Raw genomic sequence first — 21238 nt, forward strand, 5'->3', positions numbered from 1 at the left:
GCAGCATCCCGCAGGAGCGAGGGATGGGCTAGAGTATCCAGCCCTTACCTGGGAGGGTAGAGATCATCCCGGCAGAGCCATTTCCAAGCAGTTTGGGCATCTCCAGACAGGTCTGTGACTCACCAGGACACCTTGGCAAGGCTTGGGTGATATTACAGCCCCGAGGTTCAAACAGATCCCTCCCTCTCCATCCCAGGCATGATTTTTTAGGGAAGCTAGGATGGGATTCAGGGGGAGCTGCAATGCTCGCAGCTCCTCCCCACCCTCTCACTTGTCAGAGCAGCCAGAAAAAAAAAAGGTGGTTTATTGTTATTTAGTTTCTTGCCCCTTTCATACTCCTTTGCCGGAGTTTTTGCCAGCGGCGGGCCCCGGGTCTGGCGGGGATCCAGGACAGCCGAGGCGCTTTTAAAAACAAAGCAGGGCGCGTGCATGCACACACACACGCACGGCATCCAACCCCGCTTTTAACTCTTGCCGGAGCGATGCTGGTGGGAGCATCCATTTCCAGCAGGAAACCATCTCACACGCGGTCCATCACCACCGGGATCCAGCAATTCACCTCACACCTTCCCAGGAAAACCTTGCAGCACTGGGATGCTGACAGAGAGGTGACAGGAGTGATGCTGGTTGTTGTCCTGGTCCACCAGCTCCCTCCTGGAAGCAGCTGAGACAGAGGATGGGATGGATGCCTGTGCCGGCAGTGTCCTTGCCACATCCCCTCCTCTCCAGCCCTGGGGAGCACCGTCCTGGTTACACCGTCCGTGAGCTGCTGGCAGCCAGGCACACGGTGTCCCAGGGCTCAGGGCTGCCCTCCCTGTCTGCCTTCAAGCTGTCGTCATCCAAATTGTCCCATGTTTCTAGGTCACGCAGCCAAAAGGGCCTCTGCAGCCCTTGGGAAGGGGCAGCTCAGCCCCCTGGTCTAGGTTGAGTCACCAGGAAATGCCCAAGGGATGGAAATTCCCCTCCTGCCTGTGACATTGGGGATGGCTGCCAGCCTGGCTCCATCCACGGCCCTGAGGGATCTCCACATTCCCCAGAGATCCCAGATTCCTGAGGATACCCCAGCACTGTCAGACCATCGCCAAAGGAGGGCAGCATGGCCTGGGGCAGGCTCAATAGTCCCCACATTCACCCCCTTCCCCAGAATTAACCTGCTTTTTCCCCCAGCTCTTTTACAGAGACAAGAAAAAGGTAGCTGCAGTGGCCCAGGCTGACAGCAAGGACCACAGGCTGCCCTGCCGATGGGTGTCCAAAGGCTGGGGACAGAACTACAGACCTGGGACAGGGGGAGATGTGGACCTGTGAACACAGGGAAATGGGGTGCAGAGGGTTGGGGGCTGGGCCCAGCAATGCCTCCTCCATCTCCCCGTGTGACGCTGTTTGCTCGTGCCTTATCTCCTGCTCTCGGCACAGCGACTCTTTCCCTGGCTCCGGGCGCTCCGGTGGCAGCCGGGCCCCTTTCCAAACACAACACCCACTAGAGCCCAGCTTTGAAAACCAACTGTCCCTTCACTCCTTCCGCTGCCCGTGTGGGGCTTTTCCTTCCCAGCGAGAGAGGTGGGAAAACTGGGATGTGGATGGGAAAACCCACCCAGCAGACACCAGGCTGCCAGAGGAGACCTCCATTCCAGGGAGCCACAGGAGTAGGCAGAAAGGATGGACCCCTCCTTGCTGTAGAGCTGCAGCCCCACCACCATCCAGCCCCGTGGCTGCCGCACTCTCTGGAGCCTTTGAAGCCTCTTTTCTCCCGCTCCCACCACCCACCCACCGCAGGCTGGTTCAGGAGCAGGTCGGGGCACGCTGTGGGGTGCTGGGGTCTCCAGCACGGGGCTGCCGCCAGCCCGACTCCCCAGGCACGGCGCCTCGCCCCGCTCCTGGCTCAGTCCCGGAGGTAGAGGGAGTTTTGCCCGTTTCGGCAGAGTTTCTCGGCGTCTCTCCGCAGGCGTGCCCACAGCCTTTCCAAGCCGGAGCGCGGCTGCGGAGCCGGTCCAGCCCGTCAGACCTACAGCGTGCGGGGAGAGGAGGGGAGGACACAGCCAAGGACGCTTGGGGAACTCGTCCTCGAAACTTGGGCTTCAAGGGACGTGGCCAGGGCCACACTTGTGCTCGGTGGCAGGGCTGGGTCCAGCCGCCTGCACTGCCTGGGGCAGGATTGGAGTGGGAAAGGTGCCCAGGCACCACTGCCAGCAGGGAAAGCCATCGGGTGTAACAGAGCCTGATACGATAAGGATCCTGCCCAAGGCCAGTCTCGGCTCTGCCCTGCAGCCAGACCATGTATAGCACCTGGAGACCCCACGGGTTTGGGACAAACCTCCCTCGGTAGCAGCAGTGAGGAGGATGGTCCTCAGTAAAGGGAGGATGGCACTCTCGGCTTGCTGCCTGGCACAAAGGCACATGCAACATCATAACAAAATAACCTCCACATTTCAAAAAAGAGCAGCTTCTCCACCAAACTGCAGACCGGCTGCTGCTGGGAGAAGCAGAAATCCCAGCAGGACGAGAAAGGAGGGCGGGTGTTTCTGCAGAGGACGGGGACACAGAGAGCCGGTGGCAAAGGCTAACAAATCACAGGAGCGATATTAAACCTCACGCTTTGAGGCTTAAGCTGATACAGCTACTAGGGATTAGGAGGAAATTCGAGGGGGAGAGAGGGAGTGAGTTATCCCACATCTGCCTGCTGTAGTCTTGCAGCACATGGAGCAGCATCGTCCCTGTCCTGCCAAACTGGACAGTGGCAGCAGCATCCGAGGGCTGGCACAGCTCTTGGGAAAACCTTAACATGCTTTGTGCTGCTGGGACACAGCAGTGAGAGGCTCAAACACAGGCATGGAGATAAAGCCAAGACCCTTCTGCAAGCTTCACTAGCATTTAACAACTGGCTAGGTCATGGCCCAGACACAGCTGTGTCCCAGGAGCCCACCCCAGTCCTTAATATATCTAAGGTCTGGAAAGCACCAATGTAGCTGGTGAAATGGGAAAAATCATTGGTGAAATGGGGCAAATCACTGGTGAAATGGGGCAAGTGGCTGACTGAACGTCCCTCATAGCAGCAGCTGAACCCCAGCAGGGCTTCGCTCCCTGTTCTTGAGAGTTTCACACCAGTTTGCTCAGCTGCTGCCCTTTCTTTGCACTTTGCACACGTTTAAACAAAAACCTTTACCACTCCCTCGAGGAAGGCAAACACTGAGTCCAGCTCCCATCGCCTTCCACGGCTCCTCCAGCCCCCAGTTATCACAGGAGCATCGCATCCCCTCTCCCAGCATCACCCTGGCATCCCCCCATCCCCTGCCCCTTCGTCCTGCATCCAGGGATGGGGACACCCAAACTTTGCCAGGCACCGTCCAGCTCCAGGAGCTGTCACCCCTTCTCAGGATGAGATCCCTGGCCAGAGGGATCCCTGCCCCTCACCTCCCCTGGGAGCCCCATTCCCTCGGTGCTGGCCCTGGCTGGGCCAACTGGTGCATTGTTGGCGAGGGCAGCGGCCCAGGGATTGATTGATCGCAGGGGAGAGAGGCCAAAGCCGTGACGGGTCGTTTAACAATTTCAATTAAACTCTGCAGCGCTCCCGACGCAGAGGGGAGGGGAGAGGGAGAAGGAAAATAAAAAGCGGGATGTTTCCATTGCCAGGGAACCTCAGCAAAGCACGGCTGGCCCGGCAGGAGCCTCCTGACTCTCCCAGACCAGAACTCCCTCGCTGGCTGCAGAAGTGACCGCGGCGTCGCGCCGACGTCCCCTTCCCGCAGGCAGGACAACTGCCCTCACCTGCCCTTTCCCTCCAGGCTCCTGCCCCCAAAAATCTTGTCCCTGCTCACCCCAGCACCTCGGAATGAGAGGTGCTGTGACCCACTTGTGCGGCGGCGCTTGCGCGGGGAGGAGGCTGCGCACGGAGAATATTAAACAACGTGTCCCTGAAGTTCCCGCTGCCGGGACTGGCGCTTGGATTTTGCTTACGTGCGGTGACTTTTTTAGGCACAGGAAGCCCCAGAGGGCTGATCACAGCGATCGAGCTCCCAATCCACTGAGACAGCAGAAGGACTCTTAGAGGGATTTAAAAAAAATGTATAATAAAAAATAATAAAAGAAAAAAAATATCAGCATCTCAGCCTGTCATATGGAAAAGGCGCTTTAATGAGCAGCAAAGGCAGCAAATGCTCGGCTCACATGGCATCGGCGAGAGGAGGGAGAGGGAACCATAAGGGATGGGGAGCAGTGGTGCCCTCCATGCCAGGGATGAGCCTCCAGGACCAGGCAAGCCCCCACAGCAGGTCGAGCACAGGAGCCACACTGAGAGCTTGCAGCAGTGGCCTTGCAGGGGTCAGGGGTTTTTCCCCCTCCTCATGAAGGAATAAAATGAAAATAAGCCGAGGGAGCTGCTGACGCCGCTGCAGCGGGGGAGTTAAACACACATGTTCACGTGGGTGCCCCACGGCTGCAAGGGAGGGGAAGACTCCAGAGAGAAAACAGACGGAATTGAACTGGGAGGGAGTTTCTGGAGGGTACGGGAGAAAACAAGTGTGACTTCACCCCTCTGGGTGTGCAGGAGGAGGAGAGCCACGGGCACCCCAGCCTGCTCACACTGCCCGGCTGTGGGACAGCAGCTCAGATGGGGCTGTGTCAGCCAGCAGAACACTCATATCCTCACATTATTTATTGCCTTGGGGGTGTCCTTCAACCCACCCACACGGGCAGAGTGCTCTTGTTCAGCTCAGGGACCTGTACAGTCACAGTCCCTGAGCTGTAAACAGAGGCAATGGCACCCAGTCCCTTCACCCAGGGAAGGGGCACCAGACACCCGTTCTGGGGAGGAGGTAGCTCCCAGCCCTTCCAAAAGCCCAGCAGTTGGGATTTGCAAAGTTCCAGCTCCAGACAAAGCTTTCCAGTGGATGACCCAGGGGAGTTGATCCCCTCCTCACGTTTATAATCCTCAGCCTAACTCGGGTTTCTCTGCGCCAGCCTCTCTGCTCTGAGCTGCTCCTAAGAAGCCTTAAAGCTCCTTCTCCCGCCTGAATTTCCCCTGTCACTCCTCAGGACAGCTTATTCCCCTTCAGCTTTCCCACACATACCCACAAGACCCCCCACGATGAGCAGCCCTGGCAGGGGCATCCACACTCCCATAGCCTGGGCAGCCAGGGTGCACCTTCCCCCAGCCAGAACCAGCATTGAGAGCCCTTTTATTTACTTTTCCCAATTTCCTTCTCTTGGTCTGTCAGAAGAAATGACCAGGAGCTCAGCTCTACCCGAGGGCTCTGTGGCACTGGCCACAATCTCCTCCACATTTCCACCCTCCCCATCTCCTCCAGATGCTGTGCAGCATCTGCAGGACCCGGTGCCCTTGGGGACCCCCCCGAGCCCTCTGTTCGCTCCAAGCTGTGCTTGCTGCTGACCTTTCTGAGAGCACATGCAAGAAAACAGCCCTTCTGAAGGGTTAAACATTACCAGACTGAAATTCAAGGCTTGACGATTGGTTCCAGTCGACTGGCTGGGATGATAATTTTTCACAAGATAAATACGGCCGGGAGTGAGCAGCAACCGCTAAAGACTCTTTGTAGCAGCGTCCCCCCCAAAGCGGTTCATTTCCCCCTGCCACGGCTGCTTCCCTTCACCCACCTCTGCTCAGTGGCCCACACTCCAGGGCCCCTGGCCCCGAGCCCAAGGGGAACCCCAGCTCAGCTGTGGGATTGCTTACAGCCCAGTCATTCATGCGCACAGGCTGTGCTGGCACTCCAGCCTCTGGCCGTGGCACAACTCATGCACTGGGGGTCAGAGCCAGCACTTGCACCCCAGCTTGGCCAGCATTGAGACTCGCACCCGAGAACTGGCAGGAGTGCCTAGCCAGGGGGAGGGAGCCCACGGCTCTGTGCCCAGGTACTCACTGCTCTTGGACGCCTTGATCTTGGCCACCAGTTTCTGCACACTGGGTACATCCCCGTTCTTCACGGCCTGGATCAGCTCCTGCTCACGCCCCATCGCAGGCAGGTGGGAGCAGTGGCAATGTAGAGACCCTCAGATCCCAGAAGTTTATAAAGCCATCGGAATAAGCCCCTAATGCCTCAAAACACACTTTGATGAGAGATGAAATCCAGCAAGAAAGATGCTTTGCAATCCCACGGGGCATAAAAACAAGAAGGAAGAAGTCTTTCTGTTAAGGGCAGAAGTCCCTTTCCGCGTCTGAAGGAGCAGGACCCAGATGGGGTTTGGCTGGAGAACGTGCAATCAATTAAAACAAAAAATGCTTCAGTGCCGGGGGACAGACTCCCAGCAGCACCAGGGCTCTGTGAGACAAAGCCAGGCAGCTCGGGGCAGGGTGTCCGGTGCTGGCAGCATCGGGATGCCCTCAGCTTCTCACAGCACTCTTGGATCCAGAGGTGTTGTGCTTTGCTCCCTTCAGCAGGCTCTGCTGTGTTGACGAGTCCCTAATTCTTCCCAAAGGGATTATGGGCTCGTTGCCATCTGGAAGTTATAGATCCTCCCTCTCTGGTGCTCATTAGCCCCTTCGTTTCGGCATTCCTCTCGGTGACGGCACTGCAGGCACGCTGGGGAGCCCCGGCGCGGCAGCCCGGGACCTGCGGAGGGAAGAGCACAGTCAGCCCCCAAAGGCCATTTACCTCCCGGCTCCGTCGCGACAGCTTTTGTATCCGTGCCGAAGAACGAATACTTTGACTATATTTAGTCCTGGAGGGACTTGGCTCATCCTAATGTTAAACGGAGAGGGAAGAACCTGTGGAGGAAACCTCCCGAGGGTGCTGCACCCGGTGTGGGACAGGGGCACAGCTCCTTCCCTGTCCCCCCGGGGCCGCACACACCACGTCCTCCCTAAAGGCAGCACACGGAGCTTGGGGCACACAGCATCTCCCCTGGCCCTTCCTGGTGGCAGCACACAAGGGATGGATCCGGGAAGGTGTAGACAAAGCCCTCTGTAGCCCACGGGAGTGGGTCAGCCTGCCTCACACTCTTATCCTCCTGTGCAAGGATAAACCCTCACCCTCCAAACTTCCCGTGAAGCTCAATGCCCTGGGACCCAAGACACTCCTTCACCAGTTCAGGAGGTCTCTCTGGCCCCAGTGAGGAGCTGGGTGTAATTCAGCAGGACGACTGCGCTTGGGACAACAAGATCAAAGCCATATCCTGGCCAGCCAGGGTCCCCTGCAGAGGGCACAGGGTCCTGCAGTAGCACTTCACATGTCCCAGCCTGTGCTCCCATGCTGCGCCCAGGCTGCCCAAACTGTGTGGCAAGAAAATCCCTTCTGGTTCAGGGCCATGCATCTGGCAGGCTGCTCTGACGCTGGGAGGAGCGTGCGTGCAGGAGAGCAGGGAGCACACACCGTGCCAGCTGCAAGGCCATCACCAGATCACCCCAAAACTTCCCCTGTGCCGATCCAGGATAGATCAGAACCAGCTCTGGTTCCCCCAGCCGTGGCTCAGCGGAGTCTCCCTTCCCAGAACGCTCGCCCTCCACAGTTTATATAACAGCGGGTGTCGCTTCCTCCGAGCGATCGAGGTCACTGTTTGGAGGATGGAAATCACAGGGGACAGAAGGCAACAACGAGAGGTCCTGTTGGGGTGGGGGCCAAAGCAGAAGGAGAATCCCTTGGCATAGCATTGCTCAGCTGGGAGCTGCAGCTGCCCATAAACACGGATCCCCCATGGGTTCCCCACGTTCCAACACTCCCCAGGGTGCAGCAGCACAGGGCAGATGAAAAGATGATCCTCAGGTACTGGTTTAGCTTCTGGGACAAAGGGGTGTGTGATTCCCACACCAGGCTGAGGGGTTCTCCCCCCCACCCGCAGCTCATTCAGCTGATGAACCCCTCGGCACGGAGGCCAGTGCCCCCCGGGGTCAGCTGTCACCTCCCCTCGTCCTGGGGCACGTGCAGCAGCCTATCTACCTTACAACAAAGTTCCAGCCACTTGACTCCGACTAACCTCCTGCGGCAAACAAATCCCCTCCCGAAACCTCCCGTGTTGCACCGTCCTCAGAACTATTTCGTTTAACCCTGTGCGCCGCATCCAACTCCGTGCTGCTCCTCAAGAGCGCTCACAAGAAGAGAACGCGAGGCGCTGAGATGACTTTATATTTGAAAAGTCTGCCCGGCCTCACTTGGAAAACGGCCCCGGTGCTGCTGCCTCGGCTCCCGGAGCACCGCGGGGCTCAGCGGGCGACTCGGAGGGACCGAGAGCTCCGAATGCCGACCTGCGGCTCCTCAGCCTCTCCAGACAGGAGCAGCGAAGGTAAAATTCGAGAAACGTACAAAGCTGGAAAAGCAACAGCAAACATCCCCTCCCACACGAGCAGAGCTGAGCCTCCAGCTCAGGAATCCACCTGGAGAACCAAAGTATCCCAAACATTCCCGCAGCCAACGGCAGCGCGGGGGAAAAAAAAAGAGGGAGAGGAGGGGGAAAACCCCCCAAACAAACCCAAACCAGTTACGTAAGTGGCGGAGGAAAGATGCGACGGAGCTGAAGGCACCCAGCCGGGTCCCGAGGGCCGGCGGGGGCAGCTCGGCTCCCCGGGAGGCTCCAGCCGCGCTGCGGGCGGGCAGCGAGGGGAGCCCCGGCCGAGCCTCCGCCTCCCCCCGCGCCGAGACCCCCGGGCGGGGCGGCTCCTTCCTCCGGGCGGGCTCCGGGGGGGCTTTTCCCCCACCGAGACGAGTCGCTCCGCGGCTCCTGGGGCGAGTCGTTCGGCCGGCCCCACTCACCTGGCGGCGCTCCCAGCCCGCCGCACCGGGGCGAACCGAACCGCGCCGGGGCGAACCGACGGCAGCGGACCGGACCGGACCAGCCCGCGCCGTGCGGAGCCGCTCCGCAGCGCGGCGCACCGAGCAGTGCCGAGCCCGGCCCGGCCGCAAGTTGCCGAGCGGCGCGGGGCGGCAGCGGGACCGGTACCGGAGCGGAGCGGCGGGTCCCGGCTCGCAGGCGGCGCGGCGCTCCGCAAAGTCCCGCTCGGGCCGGCCCCGTCCCGGCAGGAAATCCCTCCCCGGCCCGGCCTGATTGGAAAAGCCCGGCGGGTTGTGCGGCGGGGCCGGGCCGGGGCGGCTGTCACTCACCGTGATGCGGCGTCGAGCGGGGCAGGGGCCGCACCGCCCATCCCGCCGCACCGGCACCGCTCCGCCCCCGCCGGGCTGCCCCGGGCTCCCGGGCACCGGCTCGCTCTGAACGGGGCCGGCCGGACGCACAGCGCTGCCCGGGACCGACTCGGCACGGGACCGACCCGGTACGGGACCGACCCGATGCTCCGGGACTGGCGGGGTCCGGGACCGAGCCGGTGGGAGGTTCCCCATTCTCGATCCAGCACCGAGCCAGCGTTTCGGGACTGGCTCCGTTGCAATCCTCCATCCTCCTCAATCCAGCACCGAGCCGGCGGTGTGAGACTGCCACGGTACGGGACCGACCCAGTGCTGGATCCCCCATGCTTGATCCGGGATTGGTTCGGTGCTGCAGGACTGGCTCCGAAGGGAAGTACCCCATCATCGGTCCAGGAGCAACACGGTGGTCTGGGAACCAGCCTTCCCCCACCTCCAGCCCTCCCCCGTCAGCCCTTTGCCCCTCCACCCCTGCCCCCTTGGCAGAGGGGCTGCACAAAGCCACTGATGGCACCCATGGGACCAAAATCCACCGATCCCCAGCTGTCCAAGCCCCAAATTAATCCTACTCTCACAAAGCACTAAAAACACCAAAAATCACCCATTTCTGCCAATCTTCAGCAGAAGCAGCATAGGCAAGTGCTCCCTCGAGCACAGTTCTTTAAAACAAGAGATTGCCTAATAAAGCTGGACAGTTTTTGTTGCATGATACCACTGGATTATCATCAACTAATCAGATTAAAAACACACGGAGGCTTTGGTTTTATTCACTAAATGGCCACCCCGCAGCTCCCCGGGGGAGTTGCAAAGATCCCACACCTCTTCAAACCAGGCCCCAAGACATTTCACCAAATGATGGTTTCATGAGCAATCCCGATGAGGGGGATCCTTGGCAAGGAGGAGGGACTGACGTTTCCAGACACACCCTGTCTTTTCAGTTCGGGAATAAAGAGATTATTATGCACATCTAATTATAAATGTCAACATTTTATGGCTGCTGTGCTGAAGCACGAAGCTCTAAGTAGCCCTGCTAGGAAGGGCTGTGAAGTGAAAGGTCTTGTTATTCCTCCTCTGAGTTTTTCCAGAGCTTGTAAAGTGCAGTGACATTTATAATAATCCCCTGAATTTATGTAGCACCTTTTGTCCTTTTAAGGATCTTAATTAAGCTTTGCAGCTCCCTGAGCACAGACTAAACCCACTTTGCAAAAGAGGAGCCCAGGTCCTGCTTTGTACAAAATGTGTGTCCCATTTCAGGCAGGGGAAGGACTTTTTCACCCCAGAGACCTCTGGCACACGCTGTTACACCACAGAAGAGGAACACCACCCTCACATCCCCAGCCAAATGTGCTGCTGCTGCAGCTACACTCGTGTGCTTAAAGCTGGGTAATTCAAACTTTCACCTCTGGTGTCACACAAGCCTTTTGAATGGAGGGTGCAACTGGTTTACTAGAAATCAACGATTTCTAGTGCAGCCTTCAAGCATTAAACCACATATTGGCAGTCCTGACCCTGCACCCAATGCCTTCCCTCTATAGCCCTGCCTGGGGGGAGTGGAGCAGGAATGAGCAGCCCCCATTTCCCCCCATGAATCCCAGCTTTCCATCCACCCTTGAAGGCTGAGCAGCTGGTTGGTGACCCCAGCACAAAGAGCTGCCAGCAGCAACAACCGTGTCCACCTTGCAGAGCCCCCGTGACATTTATTCATTTATTCCCCAGTGCCTGCAGAGCAGGTGCTGAGAGCATCGATTGAGTTTTCACGGCAGAGAAAGCCCTTTAACAATTTGTCCCCTTCTCTGCACCAGGACGAGATGTTTTAGAGTTTAGGGGCTTTCAAGGTGCAGGCACAGTTGTGTGGCCAGCTCTGCCCTGGGGCCGTGCAGAAAGGTGCTCAGGGCAGCAGCGACTTGTGTTCCCCACTTTGGGTGAGGGTCTGGGGGCTCCACCCGGGCTGGGCTGCTCCTTCTGCGGGGCCACGGCTCCTGCTTGCAGCTCTTCAGGTCGATGTTGCCATCTAGAGGTCCCTGCTACAGCGGTCGTCTCCTTGTAAAGTACTGGGAAGGAGGTTTGGTTTTTTTTTTAATTCAGTGCAACATTTCAGAGCAGTTTTTAGGTTAGCCCATGCCTTGGGTGGCTGGCTGATGGCTGCAGCCCCAGCAGCTGTGCAAACCCCTCCTCTCTACTCTGACCTTATTTTGAGGTGGGGTAAAACACTCAGACTGGTGCATTTGCTGCCTGGCAGGGAAGCAGCCAAACTAGCAGGAGCAATGCACACAGCAGCATCCACAGCCCAGTGCTGGCTCTGGGTGAGGCTGTGACAGACACGGCTCCAAATCTGGGACTGTGAGACTCCCACTCCCAAACCTCACCCATGAAAACCAAACTTGGAAGTTCAAGGCCATGTCACCCCCACTGAGTGAGTAGGAGGTCTGCAAAGGCCCATATCAGACATCCAAAATATTTAAAGTATGTTATGAACCAGCTGGATGGAAATACACTTCTCCCCTCTCAGCTGTGGCTCAGGCTTCTCCTTTCACTGCTGTTTTTTTAAAGCATGCCCAGCTCAACCCAAAGACTTGCTGCAACCCCAGGGCTGCATCTCACACCTGGGCAGAAGGAGGCTCAGGCAAACATGGGAGTGTGATGCCCATGGCAGACAGGGTCAATTCTCTGGATGGATGTGCAGATACCACAGCCCAGACTCCCACTTCAGGGCCAGGACAGGGCTGATGTCTGGCACCACCACGGCAGAGGCTGTGTTGGGCCATGGGATTTTGTCCTGGAGGGAGGAGGGTGCAGCCTGAGCTTGAAGCAGGACGAGGAAGAGCCTCTCCTGCACTGAACCAGGCCACAGCAGAAAGCAGGTTATTGCTCAGATTTAAAGCCGCCCACAGGAGCCCTTCCTGCAGCTCCTGACATGGATTCACACATCATCACCTGGCTCACTGAGCCCTGAGGGGTGATGGGTGCCCCACTGCTGGGCTTTGGCCGTGTCCTTAAACAGCCCAGCAAGTCTCAGTCTCATTCCTGATCCGCAGAAGTCACATCCTGTCCCCGTGGAGCCTTTCCTGGCATCCATCTCCTCCCACATTACACCCAGGCCAGGCATTTCCCACCCTGCTCAGCACTCCACCTCGTTGACACCAATGCCAAGGGCAAAGCAAGAGCAGGATGGAGGATCTGGACACAAAGGTGCTTACGTAGGCATTTACTCCATCGCCTCTTACACACCCTCCTGGCAATAGCTGCTGCTGGAAGAAGTCCAAGGAGACGAATTAGGGGGCTTGATCAAGAGAGAGATGCACTGCCCACAAGGAGGAGGAGGAGAATCACAGCTCCCAGAGCCCAGGCTCCAGCAGAGAAGGGTTTGTGCTGGTTTGGCCCCAGACACCTCCTCCTGTCACGCCACAGCACAGCTGCTGCCTGCAGCTGGCCACTGCCACCAGGAGGGTTTCAATGCCACGATACAGCCCAAACCCAGGGCAGAACTCAGACACAGCTCCATGAACTCATGCACTGTGAAGCTGAACATCAGCCACAGTATGAAATGCAGCAGAGCTTAGCAGAGCTGGTAGGACCTGCTGGTGGCAAAGAGCTACACAAACCCACCCAGAGTCAGCTCCTGGACAGGTAGCAGGGCTTGGTGGTTTAGGAAACTCTGCTCAGGTAGTATCTTCTGCAATAAATAGTTTCTCCCTCTAAAAGCAATCAGGTAACCAGCCCTTTGCTACATCATTCCATGGCAGTCCAGCTCCAAGATCTCTTGCAAAGCAGCTCCACAGCCTTGGCTCGAACACGTACAAGCCAGGAGTTACAGCCTGCACCAGCCCCTGCCCTGGCACAGCAAACCCAAACCCTTCCCCTGAATCCCTGTGGGAACTTAGGCAGGAGCTGGCATGGAGCAGCCTTCCCACGTGCCAATTCCTGGCTCCCACTGGACTCACCTCTCCAGGCACATGTGAGCTGCTGCTTGCACTGTCCTTGTCCTGCCTTCCTCCTCGAGCCTCCCTGTGCTGACAGTCACTTCTTTCTGGTCTTGTGCGTTTCTTTTCTCTCTGTCTCCCTTGCTTAGTCCCTCACTCAGGAAATTAAAGATAATCCTCCCTTTTTTTGCAGCTGGATTCCCTGTTTAACATTCGCTGCGTGTGCTTGCACTGATTCAAAACGGGATTAGACTTTCTGTTGCTTTGATGTCAGTTGGGCTTTGCACTTAAGGCAGAAGGGGGAAAGAAAATGTCTGTTAACAAACCTCTTGGATTCCACCCATCCACTTGCATCCACCCTGGAAATGAAGGCCAGGCACATTTACCTGCAGAAAATAAACTCCCTTCCAGAACTGACGAGGGGGGAATAAACCAACTCTCAGCTCCAGCACTGCACTCCCTGTGCTGAGCCTTACTCTCTGGAAACACCCAAATTTCGCCCTGGCTCCGTTATCATCCAGCTGCGTGGAGGCTGAATGGCTCCCATGAGGAGGGAGGTGTCATTAATCATCAGGAAACCACAACTCGTTGGCTGTCAGTGGATATTGCAACCTCCAGCTGCCGTGCAGCAGGGAGCGCGTGGGCCACCGGCATCGCTCCAGCGGACTGGGGCTCAGGGAATACCCCGAGCTGCTCATTTCGAAGGGAGAAGCAGGTGCTGCAGGATGGCTGTGCTGGAAATCCATATCCTGCTCCCTATGGTGTGACATTTGTGCTTAAAGAACAGTCCATGACTTTCCAGGGCATTTCCCTCTGCTTCCTCAGGCCTGAACTGCTCCCCCTTTGGAAAATGGGGATTTGGGGTTGTTCTCACTGCTGGTACTTCTCACAGCAGGCCAAAGCAGATGGAGAACATTTCTCTCATGTTGTCTGAAAACGTCTTGCTTTGCTTTCAAGACACCACTCCTTGAACCCATGATGTCCAAAGCAATGTGCAGCAGAGTTCAGAGCTGGAACAGGATCTCACACCAGAGAGGAGCCTTTCACAAGGGATTCTGCACAGCCATGACCAGGGCTGGGATGTGACAGTGGCTCCTACTCCTGCTTATCCAGGACAGCCCCTTCTTGCAGTCTCCAGAACCTCACAGGTGGTTTCTACTGCTTGATGCTCCTTCTTCATTCCCGCCAGAGCTTCCCTTCATAGGCAGCTGGGTCCCCTCTAGGTAACAGGCAGATCTGGGGGCTGCAGAGCTGGAGATGTTCGGATATCCCTGAAACCATCCCAGGACCTTCTGCAGGTTGTTTAGAAGAGCAGCTCCATGGATGAGCACAATCCAGCCATGAGCAGAACCCACCTCCCAGCCCTGAGCCCCCCGGGAGGCACAGTCAGTGCCTGTGGAGCAGAAGTGGGGACACACCTGGGCAAATCCTGGGGCTCTGGCAGCTGTAATCTCTGTCACCCACACCACACCACTGTGCTGCAGCCCTGACTGGCACTGCCACGACGCCAAGCTTCCTCCAGGATTGCCCAGGGACTCGGGACGTGCCTCTGCCAACAGCACAGTGTCTAATCCATTTTGCCTGGTGCACACTCACAGACTTGATTAATGTCTGCAATGAGCTCCATCCATCATCGGGGAGTAAAGGAGATTAACTCTGCAGCACGCCTGCCTTGCGTTGATCCCATTCTCCAGGCCTCCTGATTAATGGCGAGGCTGCCTTATCTGCCAGGCCAGGAAACACGAATATCCAGGTTGCCTGGGGATGAGGGGACGCTGTGGCAGCTCGGGAGCAGACAGGGCAGTGCAGACAGGGCTACAGCTCTGCCATCGGGGCTGTGCTGCTGCACCTCTGCTCCCCACGCTGCCAGCAGCTCTGCTCTCCATTCTTATTGATCCCTCCATCCCCTTTGCTCCCTCTGTTCCTCACTCCTGGCCCTTCCACGCTAATGGGGATGGCTGGAAGGAGAGCAGCAATCCGACTGCTGATGCATCCATACAGGAATGCACTGCTGAAAACCAAACTCCATTTCCCCTTGACGGTCAGCAGGGAAGATGTCATTCCCCATCCATGGGGGGAATTGGGATGAGCTGATCTGGAGGCCTGGAATAACCCAGGCAAATCCCCTCCTGGGGCTGGGGGTGAGGCTGCAGCTGACCAGCGCTGGAGAGCGGCGCTCGGCCGAGCTCTTCCCGGGAGGACACGCGTGTAAAGTGGATGCAGGGAATTAGCAGTGCCATCTGGATGGGCTCCAGCTCCTGCCCCTGGCTCGCTGCTGATGCTTCATTAACAGCTCCCTCCTTTCAGCTCCGTCTCCTTGGCTTCTGCTGCGATCAGCTGGGCTGGAGTTTTGTTGTCTTGGGTTTTTTCCAAGTGGAAATTATTTCTCATTTCTTTTAACAATCAGGACACAGAGAAAGAGACGGGAGAGGAAGGAATTTCTGGGAGATGAAAGGGCAGGATTAAGGACATGGCTTTCACTTTGTTATCCCTCTAGTGTGGCTAAGAAATTCCTTTCAGAAGGAGGCTTTAATTAACAATGTTTTTCTGATGGGAATAAATCCTGGACCTAGCGATAGGTCTGGCTTCCTGGGTCTGCTGACAACCCCAGCTGCAGCCTCAGCAGCCCAGATTCATACACACACACACGTGGTCTTATACAAAACTTAGCACATTTAAAATGGCTTTACAAAGACACTGACTGTCACCCCAGTCTGGAAAATAAGGAATAGAGAAAAAAACCTAAAAAACCCAGGCATCACCAGGCCACTCTGCACAGTGCCAGTGGAAAGACGATCTGAGTGTGCTGAACCACGGGGTTATGGTGGCTCAAGATGTGGGAAGGGGCCTTTGGCACAGAGGAATAACCCAGGGCAGGAGGCAGTAGAAATATCCCTGCTGCCTTCTAGACCAACAGCCCTTCTCATGCAGCAGGCAAAATCAGGGTGAGAGGAGAGAAAGACGCCCAGTGGCAAACTGGGACATTTAGAAAGCATTCCAGTGATGTATCCACATCCTCCACTGCCACAAAACCCTCCAGGAACCGAGTCAATCAAAAATAACATTTAGGGCTGATTTTTATCCAGATGAACTCCCTCCAAATATTTTAAGGCAACCAGCAAAATGGCCAACTTCTGCTTGTTTAACCCTTCTCCTGTAACCTGCACTGATTCTGAATGAAAGCACCATCTGAGAAAGCATCTTTTCTATGAGTTTAACCAGCAGAACTGGATGTGGTACCAGGTCTGTTCATCCACAACATCACCCTGGTCACCCCCTGTGCCCTAACTCTGTCCTGACTCACTCAGTGTTTCTGCAGCTCAACTTTCTGTGTCGGTCTGGACATGAAAGATGAAGAATCCACAGAAGATTCCAGAGGAAGCTTCTCCCTCAGTTTACACAACAGCAGTAACTCCAGCCAGGGAAACATCACAGCAGGTCCTTCTGTGAATTGCATTTACCTTTTTCTGAGCCATTTTAAGCAGGGAGCTCACACTGAACCCACATCCTGCTCCTCTCCCATCGTTCCAGCTAATGAACTCCCAGCTGATAACAAATGCTGGCTGCTGTTGCTAGAGCATCTGCCCCTGCTCTCAGTGTTTAACAGCCCAGGAGGCAAAGCGCTTTACCAATTATTGTTTTCATAAGTGAGCGTCATTTTACTTTTTCATTATCATTTTAAAAGGTCCCCACCTCTTCCACTGCCCTGAGCCACTGCCTCCAGCCCCAGCAGATGCCTGTGTGCCCTGCAGCAGCACAGGGAACATATGGTTGGTTTTCCTTGGGGAAGTGGAGAGGAAAGGAACATCTGGCTGCTCCAGCGACCCAGCTGCTGAGGTGAGCAGAGCTTTTCCTGGGGCCTGCAGGTCCATGTCAGGAGGGTTTCCCATCTCATTCCACCACTGCTAACACCCCCCTTGACACAAGGCTTTAGTTTCACTTGGGATTTAATTCCTTATTAATTTTGCAGGTTTTGTGCTTGTCCACATCTTCTGCAAACTAAAAATTTCCTGTGACATGCTGTATCAAATTTACTGGACTTCTGGTGGAGTCACCCTACCACAGCTCAAAAATCAGCTATTGCTGCTTTCTCTTCCCCGTGCCCCTGCTCAGGGACCAGGCAGCAGGATTGCAGTCTCTGGTTATAAAACACCACTTTTTTATTAGCTCTGTCACAAATCCTTAGACTTGGATTTGCAATTTCATGTGACAGCTCTTTCCAGACACCGAATGGAGTTTATCTCGTTTCCCTGACTTGAATCTCTCAGGATTTTCCCTTTTGCTTCATCTTGGATCTGTAATTTCCATTTCCAAGCTTAACAACATCCTAATTCTCATTGAAAAGAAGGATAGCATGGCACTCATTCTGGGTTGGGTAGGCACTTGTTCTTGGTCATCAACCTCCAGCATCAATCCTCCTGCTCTGCCTCCTCTTGAGCCCCACAGTTATCCACAAGTCACAGATCTAAGCCAAAATTTTTTCCCCCCCAAGTTCAGATTCATGAGGAATTCAGGTTACAGCTGCCTGCTCCTTGTGTAATGCCTGTTCTTGTAAAAGAGAATCAGAGACTAACAACAAATACATACCCCGAGGCAGGATTTGTCTCCCTGAGGGCTCCTGGCTGTTCCTGTCCAACGTCAGAGCTGCTGGCAGCTTTTTATCTCTGCCAAGGGGATCTACCCGTTTCACCAAGCACACATCCACATCCCTGAGCTCAGCACATCGGCTGACCAGCCCTGGAGCCCTCCAGCCTCTCAGCTTCCCTGTCACAGGGCAAGTCCTGCTTAGCCCCTTGTTATTTTTGGCCGTGCCTTTGTCTCTGGGAGGCTCTAACCTTTAGCAATGAAAACAAAACCACAGAAGGTGCTGCCCTGGCCTTTGGCTTGCTGAGAGCAGTGGGATGAGCAGAGGCTGAGGGCTAAAACCTCAAATTAGCAGCGTGGGACTGGAATGAGCCAGGCAGCTCGGACCTGTCATTTCAAGGGCAGGAACCTGCGGGGAGAGAGGAGGTCATCATCTGGCTTCAGATAAATGCCCACTTTGTGCTAATTAATTAGAAATCCAGCACAGATAACAGGAGAGCTTAGATGACCATTTAGCTGAAGTATTCCTGTAAAGCCACATGTGGCTATCCAGCAGCTGAGAAAGGGAATTCACCTGCTGCTTTCATTCCAGATGCTCATGTGGAAGAGAAAGCAGAGCCTGGGAGTTGGGAAATCAGGAGTTTGCTCATGGCTTAGGCTCCTTGTTCATTAATAGCAGCTCAGGGCAGAACTGGATCACACAGTAGCACTAACCTGAATCAAGTCAGGCACCAACACCACATCAGCTTCCTTCCAAACCAGCCAGACCAGCTGTGCACATCTGGGTCAATGACAGCAGCACCTGCCAAGCTGCCTTCACAAACCTACTCCTCCAACCATTTGAGTTTGCTGTGTTTAGGGGTTTTTTAATCATATGATTACATTCAGCACACATCCCTCTGTGGAGATACAAACAGTTGTGCTGAGATAGACATGGCAGGAAGATGGATAAGATGCTGCCTAAGCCAGGGCTGTTGCAGAGAGAATTGCTGTCAGTTTTTGACCTGAAGCTCAGTATGTGGCTTCAGGGAAATTATTTAAGTTTGCTATCACTTCTCATCTTACAGGGAAAGAAAATGTTATGTGGCAAAGAATAGAATGATTACTTTCCAGAATCAAGGGAGGTAAAATGGAACAGCAGTTGGAAACTACTTCACCAAACTTGTCTGTAAAGAAGGGACAGTGACGTGCAGCCATCAGACAAAGGCAGCACTCAGTCACTGTGGAGGGTTGATGCACCATGTCTAACACATCCTGAGTGAGATCATCCCTATCCCTAAGCCCACTATAAGGGCAAAACTTCACCCATTAGGCTACTTGATCAATGTAATCACAAAGAGCTAAGCAATAAAAATGCAGAGATTCATTCTGTAAGTCTGGAGTCATGAGTAAGGAGAGCAGTGAGTGAGAGGGGAGGATTTGCAACTTGGCTCTCAGTGAAGGCTCCTCTCTCCAGAGTGCAAATCAGAGCAGCAGCCAGGTGCTAAATAAATATTTAGCAAATGAGAAAGTCTCCATTTAATGAGAAGTTATTTGGTGAAAGCAGCTGGGGAAATGGTTTCAGTAGCACGGTAACAGAAGCCGGCGCTGCTCTGCCTCACGGGATGCTGCAGTTCCACTGGTGTTGCGTAAGTCAGGATCTCCAGCTGGGACAGGCACAGGAAATATAACTCATTACTGAAATGCAAGAACCTTTCAGGGTTGAACTGCTGTTAGACCAGCCAGATTCTTCCCCTGGTTGCAGAATTTGCCTAGCAGCAGCTTTGGATGATTACTATCTTTCTTCATAACAGCGATGTTGCAGACGGGATGGTCTAAGTGTAGTGGTGATGCCAAGTCTGTTGGAAGAAGTAATTTTTCTTTCTTTTATGTTCAAGGGCTGAGCTCCATTTCCTCACTTTTATCTACATCATTAGGCCGTCGAGATGGCAGCTCCCTGCCTAAATGTTAATTACTCTATCTCTCCTTTAAGAGGTGTTTTCAAGGGTTTAGTGCCTCAATCTTCCTTGTAATTACATGCAGTGGTTAGTACAACTCATCGGCTTTATCCCAGGGTCCCCTGAGAGCTCATCCCTGCTGCAGTTTCCAGCAGATGAACACTCACAGAACCAGTCCTTCAGAGAGCTGCTGTCTTCAAGTGTTCAGGCAGATAACGAGGCGATTACTGTGCCTGCTCGTGAGCTCTGTGCACAGACAGGCTGTGCATCACCAGTTCCTGCGGTTAATATTCCTCCCTTCAACTCGGCAAAACTCTGTACAACCACTCCCTCCCCGGGGCAAGAACTTCCACAGTTTATTGACAGAGCGAAAAAAAAGAAAAAGGGAAAAACAAACCTTGTCGAAGTCTGAATGTAAAAGCCCAGTAGTAAAGCAGTGACACAGCCATGGTGGTGAGGCAAATCTCAGATGCTGAGCATGGCTTTGTCATGTCAGCTGTCACACGTGTGCATCAGGGACAGAGCTGCTGTGGGGTTTTGTGCCTCTACAGCTGAGAAGAGGGAATTACAGCTTCCTCAACTGTGAGGCGTTTCTAAGTGAACAGCAACAGTTGAGATTGCAAATTAAAAATAAAGCTGTGCTTTGGAACAACTGCTACATTTAAATGTCAGATGCTTTCTTTGAAAGCTATAAGATAGCTCATTCCTCTCCAGGGAAAGTGAGTAGGAGCTTGTCTGTGCAGGGAAAATGTTTGGAATAGCAACTGCCTACCAGTTTCCCATGCAAACACTCATAATCCATACTTCAAGCCTGGATAAAGCTAAATTACCTGAAGGCACTCACTGCAGAGGACAGCAGCCTGTTCACAACGCTCCATCACCCACACACAAACTGCTGCTTGTTTTGCAGCAGTGACCCCATCCAGATAAACACCAGCATTCAGCCAACATGTGAGGGACAAAAAGACTCTAATAAAATACTGACTGAGAAACACCACTTTTTCACAAGCTGTGCGTGTTCAAAACTAAGGTACCACAAATACCTGCCATGGAAAACAACTCACAGGCAGATCACTGACTGAGACAACTCCAGAGACTCAACAAAATCCTTACAGCAAAGCAAATTGACCCCTGCCTGTCTCTGATTGCTAAGAGCTGCAATGGCTGGGCAAAATGTGCTCCAGGTTTCTGTCTGCTGCTGGTCCACTAGAGGACAACCTAATAGTGATTAACTCCTTTGGGTTACACAAAAATGGCCAATACTGAAAATGCTGCTGCCAAATCTGGCTGACAGCCCATGCTGGGATTGCTGCTCTGGGTATGTTGGGCCTCCTTTTTACTGGTACAGAATGATTCCTACAGACTTGGGAAGCTCCAAAAAATGCCTCCTACAGTTGATGCCAGCCTTTGCAACTACAGAGAGAAAGACAGAAGGAAGGGAAATTTCCAGACAGACATATGTAGTTTTTATAAAGCAAACCCAATCCCCTACACTGTGCTCTGCCACAGAGAAACCTGCCTGTTGCTCCTGGTTTTCTCACAGGCTTCTGACACGATATCATGTTTTTCTCAGTGCAGGAATTGCTCCGAGGTACAGAACGATCTGTTTGCCCTGGTAACATGTGATTTATCAAGCTGTAATGGAGGAGCCCATCTCGAGTATAAACAGTGGCCAGGAAGCACAACAAAATCATCAGCTCAAAACCACAGAAAAGAA

The 21238-nt window shown here is 54.6% G+C and overlaps 1 protein-coding gene and 1 long non-coding RNA gene across 7 annotated transcripts in view; both read right to left on the reverse strand.

The window, feature by feature from the left end:
• CASKIN2 (CASK interacting protein 2) overlaps positions 1–21238 on the reverse strand; it is a 52803-nt gene that overhangs the window by 24774 nt on the left and 6791 nt on the right. For 4 of the 6 annotated variants that reach the window (XM_085077742.1, XM_085077745.1, XM_085077744.1 and 1 more), the window contains exons 1-2: positions 8697–8833; positions 5874–6563 (exon numbers count right to left, since the gene is read on the reverse strand). In XM_085077742.1, coding sequence (XP_084933868.1) covers positions 5874–5967 — 94 coding nt within the window. In that variant the 5' untranslated portion in view covers positions 5968–6563; positions 8697–8833. Of the gene's footprint in view, positions 1–5873; positions 6564–7322; positions 7885–8696; positions 8834–21238 lie in introns of those variants that run through there. The other 2 variants (XM_085077739.1, XM_085077741.1) reach the window with 2 other exon arrangements.
• Positions 287–5858, reverse strand: LOC146429581 (uncharacterized). The gene is made up of 2 exons (XR_014855603.1): positions 5180–5858; positions 287–597 (listed from the first exon to the last, which is right to left on the reverse strand). It is a non-coding gene; the product is annotated as an uncharacterized LOC146429581 (long non-coding RNA).

The sequence above is a fragment of the Lichenostomus cassidix genome, chromosome 18, assembly GCF_008360975.1.
Source record: "Lichenostomus cassidix isolate B80296 chromosome 18, HeHo_3.0, whole genome shotgun sequence".
Classification (NCBI taxonomy): Eukaryota; Metazoa; Chordata; class Aves; order Passeriformes; family Meliphagidae; genus Lichenostomus; species Lichenostomus cassidix.